A 16,022-nucleotide genomic window follows, 5' to 3' on the forward strand; every position below is an offset into this window, starting at 1 on the left:
TATTTTAATTTTGTAAACTGCATTGAAGCTTAGCCCAGGCCATATAGAGCTAGATTCTATAAAAACAATTTGAAAAAAAAATTACAATTAGGTCTATTCTGTAAAGTATGCCTAAATTTATAGAATAGACTTAAATTTCCACGCTGTATATAGAATACACTGAGCAGCTCATCACGCAACTAAATGTGGTCATGTCCATTTTGGCCACGTTTTACTTAATGTAAATCCTGATGCCTAAATTAGGTGTAGATTGGGTGTAATCTATAATAATGTGCATGCCCATGGCCATGCTCCCTTTTCAACTCTGCGACTTAGAATTTAGGCACACCACATTATAGAATACATTTAGTGAGTTGTGTATGTAAATCTCAATTAATGCCAATTAGTACTGATAATTGCTTGCTAACATCCAATTAACAGTGCTGATTTGCTAGTTAACCAATTAAGTTATGCACATTGTTATAGCATATGCATCAGTTTCTGCATAGATTTTCAAGTGCCATGTATAGAATCTGGGGGATTGTGTATATCAAGCAGAAATAAATAAATTAATAAATAATTGAAGAATTTGTGTTTAGCATGCATCATCCTGGTGCCTAACTTTAGGCAATATAAGGAGAATTATCCCTCCAGTTTTGTAAAACCAGGGGTTTAGCCACGGGAGAGGGGGGAGGGTGGTGTCTCTGGAGCTTGAGACCCCTCCAAAATTGCAGCACTGGTTTAATGGCTAGCGAGGATGCTCAAGCACTGCCAGCTGAAGAGGTCCGCTGCCTGAGTCCCCATCCGTGCTGTCTGAGCAGTGCTTAAGTCAGTGGCATTCTTCACTCTTGCACATGCTCAGTTCAGTGACTGAACTGAGCATGTGCTGGAGTTCTGGTGTCGGTGGCTGAAGCTCAGGCAGCAAGGGCAAGGATTTGTCCATCAGTGAAGGTACAATTTAAACTTGGGAGAGGGAAAGAGCTGAGAGAAAATATATGACTCTCTCAGTCCACCCCCTGGGCCCCCCCTGGTAACTATAATACTGCCAAAGAAAATGCTATTGCAAATAGTTTGTTTATAGTCTAAGACATTCAGTTCATGCCCATATTATCCAAAGATGTAAGGGGGAAAAAATCTGAAAACTCAAAGACTCATGACAATGGAAAAATAATATCCCCTGAACCATAAATGGAATTCCTTGGAAAGGCATACATAACAACATTAAATTGAACGTGAGGTTTTAGCTAAAGCTATGCAAATTTATGTAGGTATTACATTTCATTAATTTGGTTCAGATGTTAAAACTAGCACAAAGAGAGCTTTTGAAAGGATGGTATCATCCCAAAAGAAAGAAATATGGTATTTTTCCCCTGATTAATAATACTCGTACTTTTTCTGCAGAAAATCTCAGTGCCGAAGAATCAACAGGATGCTTTCTAACGAATCTTTACAATCACCGCTGTTCAACCGCTCCATCTCCCAAGGGTCTGTGGACAGTACATCAATGGAGGATTTCTGGTGTGAAGTGGAAAGCATCAAGGAGAGCAGTGAGAACGAGCTAGACGATCAAACACTAATGGAAGTCAAGCCAGCAGAGGGTGAGCTTGCACTTTAATTCTCATATGCTGCCTTTTTAAAGGCATGGGTTCAAGACTGAGGGCCAGATGCACTAAAGTTAACGAGCAATTAACGAGCCATTAACGAGCAAGTAGTAAACCCCGGCATGCACTAAAGGCCATTTTCCGACGACGGTAGCAGCTAACGAAAACAGAATGCAGATGAGCAAATTGTGTAGAAACCCCATTGTAATGAGATGCACTAACCTTTTCCGATTGCCTTAACGCTGGAAAATCTAATGAGAGGTCTGTACCTGTCGTTGAGGCTGCGCGGGATTGAAATGTTACAAAAAAAAATTGGGGAAAAAAGTGCTCGTCAGGGACGTCCTTTATGGATGTGCTTCACTCAGCTGACAGACCTGGAAGTCTCTCACAGCACATTTAGCTCAGCCCTCTCCCCCGAGGTCGTCCTTCACTATATATTAAAAAAAAGACGAGCTGTGCCTATGGATGTCCTCTATGGATGTCCGCCCCCCTCCCCCCAAGATTGCTGCCGCTTGAGATCACCGCCCATCCCCATTCCCCCCAAGATCGCCGCCCATCCCCCTCCCCCTGCATTGAAATGACAACTTCCCGCAGCCCCGGCCTCCCCGCCATCCAAGGCACCCCTGAGGCGTCGTTCCCCTCCTCCACCCGCCCCCCTCTGTCTGCCACCTGGCTGGGCCCTCACAGCGCCTCTCACCTCCGTGTGAAGGTGCTGCATGCAACAGCTGATCGCCTCACTTCAGACTTCCCTTCTTTCCTCCCTGGCCCGCTCTCGTCTTATGTCAGATGAGGGCGGGTCAGGGAGGAAAGGAGGGAAGTCCGAAGGGAGGCGATCAGCTGTTGCCTGCTGCAGCGCCTTCACACGGAGGTGAAAGGCGCTGTGAGGCCCGAGCCCGGTGGCAGACGGAGGGCAGCTGGTGGAGGGGGGAGCGGCGGCGGCAATGACCTCAAGGGGGGTGGCGGGGGCGGTGCCTCAGGGTGCCTCGGATGGCGGGAAGGCCGGGGATGCGGGAAGCTGTCATTTCAATGCAGTGGGAGGGGGTGGGCGGCGATCTCTAGCGGCGGCGATCTCGGGGGGGGGGGGCGAAGGACGTCCACAAAGGGCATCCTTGGCATGCGCAGATCAGCCAGCATAACGCTTGGCTGCTGTGCGCATGCTCGACCGGCCGACTGGTTGACTGTTCAACGATGGAATCAAGAATGCAAGTGAGCTACAACGAGCAGCTTATTTGCATTCCAATTCCTTTATGCATGCCCATTCCTTACCGATTCGCTAAGGGAATTGGTAAGGGAAGGGCTCTAACGATTGTTTAGTGCATCGAGCCCTTACTTTGGCCTGTTGAACTCTCTTCATAGATACATCCCATATAGTCAAGTGTCACAGTTTGGATAGAACAGAGGTAGAATTATGATATACCCATGCACAATATTTTACAAGACAAGTCTGTACTTTCATAGAGTATATACACTTTTTTTGAAGCAGTTGTTCATCTGTATATATGAGAATTTGTGAGCTATTGGGGGTCATTGTAGGAGCTCATTTTGCTTTTTTGGCATTTGATATAGCCGTCTTGTTATAAAATTAACACCAAAGGTTTCTGTGTACCTACTTTGCATGCATGTGCACCAGTGGCGTAGCCAGACCTGACATTTTGTGTGGGCCCAGAGCTAATATGGGTGGGCACTATGTATATTTATATAGGTGTGAGTAGTTTTTTGGGGGGGTCCTAAATAATGTTTAATAAACAGTCTGCCCAACACTGTCCTACAGCAACATAAACTACATACATATTCGGAACCTATGTTGCAAACCTTAAAACCACCAGTTCTGAACACTCAAATACCAATAACAGCACCTTTAAAAAGGCAATAGCAATACGTGTCCCATTGGAAAAGCCAGACTGGTATAGATCCCCACAAACACCACATGCCAGCAGAATCTCTTACCTTGGTCACATACAGAACACAGATCAACCATCATTAATTGCAGAATAAAGGACCAAAAATTTGAATTTGTCCTGTAGCCTGGCATCAGCCATACCTTTCCCTTCCCCATCACTTCATCCTTGTAGCCCACCATTGGCCTTACCCCCCATCCATTCTTATGGCCCAGTATCAGCCATACTCTTCCCTTCCTACCCTCTCATCTCTCCCTGTAGCCCAGCATCAGTCCTACCTTCCCTTTATACCCCCCGCCCAATCAGGAATCTGCCCTACCCTTCCTTATCCCCCCCACTTCTCCCAGTAGCCTTAGTCCCACCTGCCCCAGGCATGGCCCCATTTTCCCTCCTGCCCCCTTCTCAGACCCCAGACTCCTTCTCCCATCTGACCCCGTCCCCTTCTCCCATCTGAGTCCGTCCCCGTCCCTTTCAACCATCTGAGCCCCTTCTCTCCCTACCCCACCCCACCCCGACCTCTTCTCCCATCTGAGCCCGCCCAACCAACGTCTGCCCTGCCCCGCCGGCGCCACAGTCCTCACCTACCTACCAGCTCTGTCGACGGGGAGAGATGACCCTCTTCTGCCACCCGACAACCAGCCTTAAAAAAGAAAATGGAAGAAGCGCCTCGCGTCTGATCTGCTCTGCGCTGCTAAGGCAAACAAATCGCCTCGTCGTGTCGGCCCTTCAATCACTGTGTCCCGCCCTCGCGGAAATAGGAAGTTACATCAGAGGGCGGGACACAGTCTTAGCAGCGCAGAGCAGATCAGACGCGAGGCGCTTCTTCTGTTTTCTTTTTTAAGGCTGGTTGTCGGGTGGCAGAAGAGGGTCATCTCTCCCTGTCTACGGAGCTGGTAGGCAGATGGGGACTGCGACGCCGGCGGGGCGGACGTTGGTTGGGCGGGCCTGGAGGGAAATTGGCTGGGCCTGGGCCCATCCAGGCCCGCCCGTGGCTACGCCCCTGATGTGCACCCCACTTGAAAGCATGAAACACTGTTCCACATGCTCAAGTTCCCTATAAAATCCTTCCTCCCCCCCCCCCCCAAAGTGGTTAAAAGAAGAAAGGAACACATCATAGTGCTACTAACAGGACTTAACATTAAATAGTACATATGATTCATAGGTTCTGGTGCTATTCTGCATTGTCCTTGGTGCCCTAGTTCTATTAGCCAGTACCCTGCAGAGAACATCCAGCTTCTTCCCAGCCAAGCAACAGCCCTCAGAGATCAGAAGGCGATGGGAGGCAACGGAATAGATAGAACAGAGCAGAGAAGAATTACACTGTTCCTCAATCCAGTCCTACCCCTCCTGTCCTTTCCTAGGGATAGACACAGCAAGAGAAAAAAGGTACTTGACGGGGGGGGGGGGGGGGGGGGGGGAAGCCCTGTTATTAAATGTGATAAAAGTATTACAAGGCCAGTTTCATTTACACTAACACAGTGCATCATTTTCAGAAGGAGAACTGGAAGCCCAATGGTTGCAAGAAGCTGGTTTGTCCACCCTAATCTCTGGAGATAAAGAAGATGATGGCCAAGCACTACTCTCCACGCTAACGCGAACCCAAGCAGCTGCTGTGCAGAAACGATATAACACTTACACTCAGACCATGAGAAAGAAAAATAAGCATCCTGTGAGGGACGTGAGGGACATCTTCGGAATTAATGATTCTTCTGTAAGTAAGCAGAACTTGCTACGATTTTACAGTGTAAGTCCTGGGTTAGAGAGATTTATAGCCAATGTTAAAGGGTGATCGATGAAACTGTTGCTGTGAAATCTGGGCCTTCGTTTAGAATCAATGTTCATGTTTCATCCTCAAATTTCAGCTGTTTTAAAATCAAGTGTTGCCTATCTAAAAATTAAAAGGCTCCCTTCCCCAACTGACTGTGTAATTCTGGATGGCATGTCAATTCTCCTTCATACTTTAGACTCGGATTTGGAGAATTCTTCTCAGGTTTATCAGGTAGTATATTTTGCTTTTGGGAAACTACATTGTTTGCGTCAGGTTAGAACCTATTTTCCTGATGACTGTTTGCAAAATTTGGTGTACGCTTTTGTATACTCCAAATTTGATTATCGCAATTCCCTTTATTTAGGTTGTACCAAGGTTCTTTTGGTGACACTGCAGCTTTTGCAAAATATAGCTACCACACTGATTTTGAACAAAACCAAATTTGATCTGCTTTTAATGGAAATGCATTGGTTGCCTGTTCAGGCTCGCATTGATTTTAAGATTTTATGTCTAGTTCTTCAGTTCTTTTATGGTGAGGCTCCTAATTACATGATGACACTAAGGGGTATATTTACTAAGGTGTGTTAGCATTTTTAATGCCCCTGTAAATTTAAGGCGCGTTGAACGCTAACGCGCCCAAATCATTTACGCGTGTTAAAAACGCTAACACGCCCATAGCACCGCTTAGTAAACATAGGTGTAAGACTGACTAATTTTGGCCAAATGTCTCATTCCAACAAGTTTATGCTTTCTTCTGTTTCCATTACTCGTTTGACCTCTACCCATAAGAAATTGTTTAGTTCTTTGTTGATGCCCTTGAGGTGTGAGGACCACGATTTTAAATGTAGAAAACTGTTGAAAACTTGGCTATTTAAGAAATACCTTAGTTAATCAATTGTTACTAGGATTCTTTTTGTTGTGATTGTGTTTTTCTCACTGAATTGATGGCCATTGTGAATTTGTATAAACTGTACAGATCTCATAGTTGAGCCAGTATATAGGGTTTCTGTTTAAAACTGAAATTGAAATTACAAATTAATCAGTTTATTTCTCTTCATAGCATTTACAATGATTTTCATACATTTTTTATAGAGTTGCTTCAGAGAGGGTTGCTTAGGTTGCATCTGGCAGAAAACACAGTGGCTAGTACTATGTTGAATTTGAACTACTCTGATTAGGTTTCCCCAACTTTTAGGAAGTCCCATGGACTCCCTATTGCTGTTTTTGTTAAATGTGCGATTTTGCCTTTAACTTACTGACTCCTGTAATGCTTTCTTACCTATAGGATAAATGAATATTTTACCACTTGTTATTTCCATTCATCTAATTTGTTGGTTCTTCAGTTTGTAAATGTTGCCCAGTTGTAGAACACAAGCCCCACCCCCCACCCCCAATATTCAAAATGATTTAACTGGTCAGTGAAGGCCGCTGGCCAGTTAAATCGCAGATAGCCAGCTATCTCCAAATATTTAGCGGGAGATAACCAGTTATCTCCCGCAAAATATTTGTGGTTAGCACGTAACTGTTCAGGGGGTGTTTCAGAAGCAGGTCAAAGTTATGCCCTGATATTCAGTGCTGACTGGCAAGGTTAGTGCATAGATAGGACCGCATAAATAGCTGTCTTATCTTTGGGGCCCTGTTTTCTAAGGTGACCTAGCGTTATTAGCACGCGCTGAATGCTAGAGACATCCATATATTTCTATGGGTGTCTCTAGCATTAGTGCATGCTAATTTGTAGCACACACTAAAAACGTTAGCACACCTATAGCTAGCTTAATAAAAAGGACCCTTTATGTGCTAACCGATGCCTGGTTAATGCTGAATACCAGCCTAACCCAGCATGCGCTAGCTGATCAGCGAAAACCGGATAGTCAATACTGCTGACTGGAAATGGCCTGGCATTGACATTTGGGGTCAGTGCTGGCAGCAAGCAATCACCGCCGCCAGTTGAATATTGGGTCCAAGGAAATTCACCTTTTCTGTTGTGACAGCTAGCACATGGAACCACCTCTTTCTGGAGATTGAGCTATTAGATGTTTACCAGATGATCAGGAGAAATTGTTTATCGTTTATCATTTATCTGGCAGGTCAAAGCGGTTTACAGAATATAAAACTGTAGAGAAATGAAAGGAAGCCCATTGCTAGATAGACAAGAAACACAATCATTCAAAGGACCATAAAACAAAGTAAAATAGGAAACAAGAATGAAAAACAGGATCCTACAGTAGCTAACGGAGCTTAAGGTCAAGTCTATCAAATGTCTGTTGAAACAGATATGTCTTTAGGGAGGCCCTAAATTTTTGTAGGCCAATTCTGTCCAAAGATCAATGGGTAAAGCATTCCACAGAGCAGAGGCCATACAGAAAAATGTAGGGTATCTGGTAGATTCCAGGCGCACCCAGGATGGTGGATGGAAAACCAGATGATGATCATTCAAGGAGCAGAGTGATCGCATGGGAAGATATGGTATAGTCAATGAAGGCAGGATGGACAGTCTTAAAGTATCAAGATCTTGAACTGAATACTTTTGTAGACCAGAAACCACTGTTTTTGACTCAGAAGGGCAGTTACATGATCATACTTTTAAAAATCATGGTGAATTGTTGCTTTATGGATTATGGTAATGGTAAATTGGATTTCTATCCCTCTATTACCTCACAGTTCTAAGCAGGTTACAGCTATTTAAGAAGCCAGTTTCATTTAACTGGGAAAAAGGGGCATAATAATAAATTTAGTGATTAAGAATAAATTATCAGTAGTTAGCGTGGGATACATATTTCTGAAACAGAAGTGTTTTCAAATTTTTCCTAAAAAGAATATAGGACTGAGAAGATTTAAATATAGGTGAAATCTTAGTCCATAATCTTGCTGCTTGAAATGCCAACCCTAATTCCAAGAAATATAATCTCTTTTTACCTTTTGATGATGGAAAAGAATAACCAACAGTACCAGTACATCTTGTTCTTAAAGCATAAATTAATATAAAATGTGGACATCCTAAATAAACCATATTACAATAATCCAGTTGAGAAACTTAGAGAGGCTGAACCAGTATTCTAAAATAATCTTGTTCGAAATAGATTTGCACGCATCTCAATTTTTTCATCTGTAATCTTTCTAAATTAATGCAAGTGATGCCTATGTAAACTACCTTCCAGTAGTTGAGACATGAAATTAGAAGTGCTTGGATGAGAGTACGTAAGGTGGAGTCATTAAAAGAGCCTAATTGTATGGAGATGGCATAAGACAGGACAACTCTTTTTTACCACTGCAGATTCTTGTGAAGTAAAAACAGTTGATAGTCGATTTTAATACCTAAGCACCGAAAAGGGCAGAATCTATACTGTATATCCAATTGTGGCTATTTCAGGCTCCTTTTAAATGATTCTGGATGAAGTTGAGGTTTATATTTTATAATAGGCAAAATAGTCATTACTGTTAGTTTTAGATTATCACCATGTGATGCTCATTGCCTCTCGTTGTATCTTGATGTCTTTCACTGATTCTTGGTTTGTTATGTAATTTGAGGGGGGGGGGGTTGTTTTTAGTGCGTAGATAGGATTAAAATTTGTACATGTGTTTGGGTTTTTAGGGTACGGTTACATTGTAGTTTATTTTTTAGCCTTATTCATAAGGTATTATTTATTTATGTATTTCATTTATATCCCACATTATCCCAATAGATCAGGTTCAATGTGGCTAACAACTTATTGTAATTAATAGCACAAAAAGTGATGTGGGATAGTATACATTAAGTAGTAATAAAGTAAATGAGGATTGAGTATTACAATATGTATTATGTATAATACATATGTACAATATTAATTTATTATGGGCTAGATTTACTAATGTGCAGACCCATGCTATTACGTGCTAACCTGCATTATAACACATACTTTACCACAGGTTCCTTTTTTTCCAACAGGACATATTTATACAGAGCATACATTAATGGTGTTATCAAGGCTAGCTTAGTGGATTGTGATACCCTGAACCAAGTTTTGATTTTATGCTCCCATCTTGAGGTCCGTCTTATAATAGGAACCCTGTGGATATCAGGGGTCATACCATAAGAATAACACCCCACCACCACCACCACCACCACCACCACCACCAGAAAGTACTACACTGGCTCCCACTTAAAGAACGCATCGCGTTCAAGATCTGCACGATTGTTTATAAAATCATTTACGGAGACGCCCCGACCTACATGCTTGACCTACCACCCAGAAATGCTAAAAGATCTTCTTGCACCTTTCTTAACTTACACTTCCCCAGCTGTAAAGGATTAAAATACAAACTAACACACGCGACCAGCTTTTCCTACATGAGTACGCAGTTATGGAATGCACTTCCAACTCACCTGAAAATGATCAATGAATTAACTAACTTCCGCAAATCTCTGAAACCTTATCTCTTTAATAAGGCCTACCACGAGAACCCATAACTAACTATAACACAACACTTATCCACCTTTATTCAGTATATATCTTTCTTTAACTGCTTGACTGGATCTTCTTCTTCCCTTCCTTGACTTCTTTGTACTGTATTCTTTACCCTGGTATGGCGATGCCATAACAGGTCTTTGTAAGCCACATTGAGCCTGCAAATAGGTGGGAAAATGTGGGATACAAGTGCAATAAATAAATAAATAAATAAATAAATAAATACCTTTGTTGTCTGATCATTTCATTTTTCCAGTTGGGTTTCTCCTGGTCTCTCTTTACTACCTTCTCATTAATTTTCTCCAGGACCTCATTTCCATTTTCTGTTTCTTCACTGTCCCTGTCTTCTTCCCATACATATATCCCTATATTTGATCTTTTTTTCTCCAATTTTTGTCATCTGTATATTTTTCTACCTATTGATAGATTTTATTTCACATTCTCCCCCTTTCTCGTCACATTTCAGCCACTTACCAGCTTTCTATTTCCTACTCTTATTTCCTTAATCCTATTCCCCATCTATGTCTTATTCCTTCCCCAACCTCTTATTCCCTGTCTTTCACCCACTTTATACCTTTTGTGCTCATCCCCTCCCTAGCTTCATCTACCTCTTAACCCCTCATCAACCTCAGCTTTTTCTGTCATTCATTCTCTCTCCATCTCCAATCCCTTTCTTATGACTTACCCACTATCCTGATTCCCATATTCTCTTTTAATCTCCTCCTAATTTCCACCTTCCCTCACCCCCTTCAAAGTCATATCCCTTTTGTCTCTCACCGTCTCCATAATTCTCTGACCCTTTCAACTGCCTCCCAAACCCTCCAAATCCTTCATATTGTTTCCTCTCCCCATCTATCTTTACTCGGTCTCTCAGTCCTCACCCAATCAATTAATCCCCATTGATCTCACTCTCTCAGCTCAGTTTTTATCCTCTCACCTAATCCCCAAGTTCCTGCTCTTCCATCCTAACCAATTCCTAAGTCCTCACTCACAATCCCACTGTGCCTTCCTTCTGTTGTCAATATAAGAATACAAGAAGTACCTGTTCTCAAACATTTGAAACTCTCCTGTAGTGCAGCAGAAGTAGGGCAGAGTAGGAATAAAAGCAGAGGGTCCCATTGATAAAGAGTGAGCCAGTGAGATGGGCTTCTGGCATCCTTTGGCTTGGGTACACTGAAACAGTGCCTCACTGGCTCGTCCCTTAAGCCAGCCCTGGGTGTTATCGCATGCTAAGGTGGTAGCACACTTTAATAAATCTAGCCTACAGGTTTTTGCAAATTGTTTTGTGACTTTTCTTTGGTAGTATTGCTAAATTTGAATACATTTATTAATTATTAAACTTGACAAATGTAGGAAGTTTCAAAAGACATTTAAAAACAATGGTGGTGCACAGCTTTGATCACTATATGGTTATACTATAAATCATCAACTTTGAAGTCTTCAGTTAAACAGAATAGGAGTAATTCTATCACCTGGTACCTAGATTTAGGTGACACAATGGTGTGCAGTCAACACCAATTCTATAACCTCATCTGTTGGCACCTAAGCTTTCATAGAACACTAGTATAAAGGTGCTTTGGGCATGCAGATACCTGGATGTGACTATTTACGCCAGGTCAATGGCTGATGTAGGATGGCATACCTAAGCACACGTTAGTAAACAGAGCCTTATTTTGTAAAGATAAGCACTCCTGAGTACAATAAAGCTAAAAGCACTTGATGACGCTGAGTATAAGAAAATATCTTCAGTCCAGTGCCACTAAATCACATTCCTTTACCAAACCCAGTAAGTAGATCAGATTAGCCTCTCATTTAAACACATTTGTCAGGTTCAAAATGTAGCAATCTCAGGCACCTCGCTCTTCCAAAAATCCAATAGCATGGTGTCTTCCATAAGAATGTAGCAGGTGATTAATCACTCAGTGAGTATATAATACACAGTTTTCCTCAAATAACCCACTAGACATTCTCAGCTGGCTGCTCCTACCACCCCAGCTGAGTTCTCCTGTGGTAAACAGAATTTTTACATCACAGAGTTAAAGACTGGAAATTCTGAAAATAACACAATATCATTCCTTCGGGAAAGTGTTAGTCTTTTTTGTTTGATGAGAAAGATGTTTTTTAGTTTCAATGTATTTAATGAGAAAGATGCTTTTTAGTTTCAGTGTATTAGATATGCAACTGTACAGTGCCAGCCCAAGGCAAGATGCCGCCCCCCCCCCCCCCCCCCCCCGGGCCAAGATGCGTTTACCTCTTTCATCATATTCCAAACCCAGCAGAGGCAGCAATTCCCATATGCTGTCCTGCCACTGGCACCCACCTCTTCCCTTTACTGTGGCTGCTTGAGCCTCTGATGAAACAGGAAGTTACACCAGAGAGGAGGCCACAGTAAAGGGAAGAGGCAGGTGACGGCAGCAGGGCAGCGTACGGGAATCACTACCAGATTTGGAGCGTAACTAACAAAACAGGTAAACACCGCGAACGGGGTGGCCGCTCCCCGAAGAGTGGGGAGATGCTGTCCCTGAAGAGTGCCACTTGAGGCCCCCCCACCTCAGGTGGCCTAATGGTCGGGCTGCCCTTGCAACTGTAAATAATGTTTGAGTTGTGCAACTGATGAGAAAGATTTTTTTTTGTTTCAATGTATTAGATAAGCAATTGTAAATTCTGCTGAAGAAGGATTGTTTGTAATCCATTTAGAATCTCTTTTGAACTTAGAGGAATATAAGAATCACATAGCATAGCATATCAATTCTTTCTCCAGTGTCTGGCAGTAGAATATATTTGTGTAGTAACTGTCTTTTACTGAATAGAGGACAGTCTGAGTCAGGATTAGTGATCCAGCATAACTTACTTTCTGCACACTTAAAAGTGCAACACAATGTCTGTGTCCTAATTACATTCATTCTAACAAGCTGAAAGGAATATCTTTGTCTGTTATCCCTGTACTTGTATTTCCCTGAGTCTCAATATATCTTGAGCGTGTTCCTGGTGTATGTGGTGAAGAAAACTCCAAATTCCTCACACTTGGGATGCTTTGTTTTCTCTGTACAGAACTCCAGTACTCCCTCCTCATCAGAATTTGAGTCCTGGTACCTGGGAGATAGCTCTGCTTTCAATTCCTCCTGGTTAACTGCTCTCACAGTAGCTCTAGATCTCCTTCCTCTTTCCCGCAGCTTCCACTAGAGCAGTTGACATGCTCCCTTCTCCTTTCTCCTTGTGAGAAACTAATCTATTATTCCAGGAAGCCAAGAAACATTGATCTGGAACATTGCTCTCCTCAGAACCGCCTTTTGATAACAACACAACATACAAAATTGGTTACTATGCTCTCCAGTTAACTAGGTGTGACTTCTTCATTAGTCCTTTATCGCTGGAAAAATATATTTAAACTCCAAAATAAAATATAAGGGATGAGAGCAGGGAGGCAAGAGGAAAGCGAGCACCTACGTCTCCAAAATCAAACTAAAAATCCACACTTGAGGAAGGGTGCTGTAGTAGTTAAAGAATTAAGGACACAACTGTTGCAGCAACCTTGCAAGGAGGTGCTGTGGCAAAAGGGTACACTTCAGTTATTATACATGGCATGACCCTGCTGTCTTATTAACTCTAAAGCATCCAGACTCCAAATCTCTTCCCCTGATTCTGAAAAAGTCTACCAGTGTTGGAAATAATTGCACATAAAGGTGAATTCTGTATTGTAGAAATCTGAAATGCCAAGATCAACTCCTAAAAAGTCTAAATAGTGTATCCACTTTATACAGTGGTGGAAATAAGTATTTGATCCCTTGCTGATTTTGTAAGTTTGCCCACTGACAAAGACATGAGCAGCCCATAATTGAAGGGTAGGTTATTGGTAACAGTGAGAGATAGCACATCACAAATTAAATCCGGAAAATCACATTGTGGAAAGTATATGAATTTATTTGCATTCTGCAGAGGGAAATAAGTATTTAATCCCTCTGGCAAACAAGACCTAATACTTGGTGGCAAAACCCTTGTTGGCAAGCACAGCGGTCAGACGTCTTCTGTAGTTGATGATGAGGTTTGCACACATGTCAGGAGGAATTTTGGTCCACTCCTCTTTGCAGATCATCTCTAAATCATTAAGAGTTCTGGGCTGTCGCTTGGCAACTCGCAGCTTCAGCTCCCTCCATAAGTTTTCAATGGGATTAAGGTCTGGTGACTGGCTAGGCCACTCCATGACCCTAATGTGCTTCTTCCTGAGCCACTCCTTTGTTGCCTTGGCTGTATGTTTTGGGTCATTGTCGTGCTGGAAGACCCAGCCACGACCCATTTTTAAGGCCCTGGCGGAGGGAAGGAGGTTGTCACTCAGAATTGTACGGTACATGGCCCCATCCATTCTCCCATTGATGCGGTGAAGTAGTCCTGTGCCCTTAGCAGAGAAACACCCCCAAAACATAACATTTCCACCTCCATGCTTGACAGTGGGGACGGTGTTCTTTGGGTCATAGGCAGCATTTCTCTTCCTCCAAACACGGCGAGTTGAGTTCATGCCAAAGAGCTCAATTTTTGTCTCATCTGACCACAGCACCTTCTCCCAATCACTCTCGGTATCATCCAGGTGTTCACTGGCAAACTTCAGACGGGCCGTCACATGTGCCTTCCGGAGCAGGGGGACCTTGCGGGCACTGCAGGATTGCAATCCGTTATGTCGTAATGTGTTACCAATGGTTTTCGTGGTGACAGTGGTCCCAGCTGCCTTGAGATCATTGACAAGTTCCCCCCTTGTAGTTGTAGGCTGATTTCTAACCTTCCTCATGATCAAGGATACCCCACGAGGTGAGATTTTGCGTGGAGCCCCAGATCTTTGTCGATTGACAGTCATTTTGTACTTCTTCCATTTTCTTACTATGGCACCAACAGTTGTCTCCTTCTCGCCCAGCGTCTTACTGATGGTTTTGTAGCCCATTCCAGCCTTGTGCAGGTGTATGATCTTGTCCCTGACATCCTTAGACAGCTCCTTGCTCTTGGCCATTTTGTAGAGGTTAGAGTCTGACTGATTCACTGAGTCTGTGGACAGGTGTCTTTCATACAGGTGACCATTGCCGACAGCTGTCTGTCATGCAGGTAACGAGTTGATTTGGAGCATCTACCTGGTCTGTAGGGGCCAGATCTCTTACTGGTTGGTGGGGGATCAAATACTTATTTCCCTCTGCAGAATGCAAATAAATTCATATACTTTCCACAATGTGATTTTCCGGATTTAATTTGTGATGTGCTATCTCTCACTGTTACCAATAACCTACCCTTCAATTATGGGCTGCTCATGTCTTTGTCAGTGGGCAAACTTACAAAATCAGCAAGGGATCAAATACTTATTTCCACCACTGTATAAAGATTCTCATGTTCGAGATATAAATGTCAGGCAGAAAAGCAAAAAGGAGACAGCAACCGAACATGAAATGGTTCTCTGCCTACCAGCTGCTTTTCTTATTTATTGAAAGCCATATTTTAATCCCAAGATTTAATAAGTAGTTCGCCAATTTCTGTATGTAAAGTAACACGCTATTCTGAGATGCATGAGCAACTAAATTGGCTAATGAGCCAATTAGCGCCAATAATTGGGTGCAAACAATCAATTATTGGTGTAAATTTGCAACAATTTGGATTTGCGCATGCATCTTGGTAAGCACTATTCTATAAAGATTCATGGGTCCTTTTACAAAGGTGCACTGAAAAATGGCTTGCGGTAGTGTAGTTGTGGGTTTTGGGTGCACGCCAATCTTTTTTAGCGTGCCTGTAAAAAAGGACATGCAAAATCAAAATTGCCGTGCTTCCATTTTGAGTGTGAGACCTTAATGCCAGCCATTGACCTAGCGATAAAGAATCTGGGCGGTAATAACCTACGTGTGTCAAATGCCACTTGGCGCACATCTGTTACACGCGCCAGAAAATAATAAATATTTTTCAGATGTGCGTAGCGGACATGCGCCAAAATTGAAATTACCACAAGGGCCACGCGGTAACCGGGTGGTAACTCCAATTTGGCATGTGTTGGACGCTCGTAGGCGCCTACGTGGCTTAGTAAAAGGCCCCCTTAGCACGCAACTCAAAAGGGGGTGTGGCCAAGGGAGGGACATTCACTAAATATACACACAGTTTTACTGAATACCAGGAATCCGCGCCTAATTTACGCACCAGGTATTACACCAGGTTTTAGTTGGTGTAAATCCTCATGCTCAAAGTTGGGCACGAAAATCAGCTCTAAGCGCTGTTCTATAAACAGCATAACTTAGCAGGTTTTTATCACCACCCAAATTTAGACACCATAAGCACATAAGCACCGCCATACTGGGAAAAGACCAAAGAG

The 16,022-nt window shown here is 42.9% G+C and overlaps 1 protein-coding gene across 3 annotated transcripts in view; it reads left to right on the forward strand.

The window, feature by feature from the left end:
* Positions 1–16,022, forward strand: part of ARHGAP28 (Rho GTPase activating protein 28) — a 305,117-nt gene that overhangs the window by 184,298 nt on the left and 104,797 nt on the right. For all 3 annotated transcript variants that reach the window (XM_030213207.1, XM_030213199.1, XM_030213215.1), the window contains exons 2-3: positions 1,381–1,577; positions 4,972–5,189. In XM_030213207.1, the coding sequence (XP_030069067.1) occupies positions 1,409–1,577; positions 4,972–5,189 (387 nt within the window). In that variant the 5' untranslated portion in view covers positions 1,381–1,408. The remainder of the gene's footprint in view (positions 1–1,380; positions 1,578–4,971; positions 5,190–16,022) is intronic.

Source organism: Microcaecilia unicolor, chromosome 1, assembly GCF_901765095.1.
Source record: "Microcaecilia unicolor chromosome 1, aMicUni1.1, whole genome shotgun sequence".
NCBI lineage: Eukaryota > Metazoa > Chordata > Amphibia > Gymnophiona > Siphonopidae > Microcaecilia > Microcaecilia unicolor.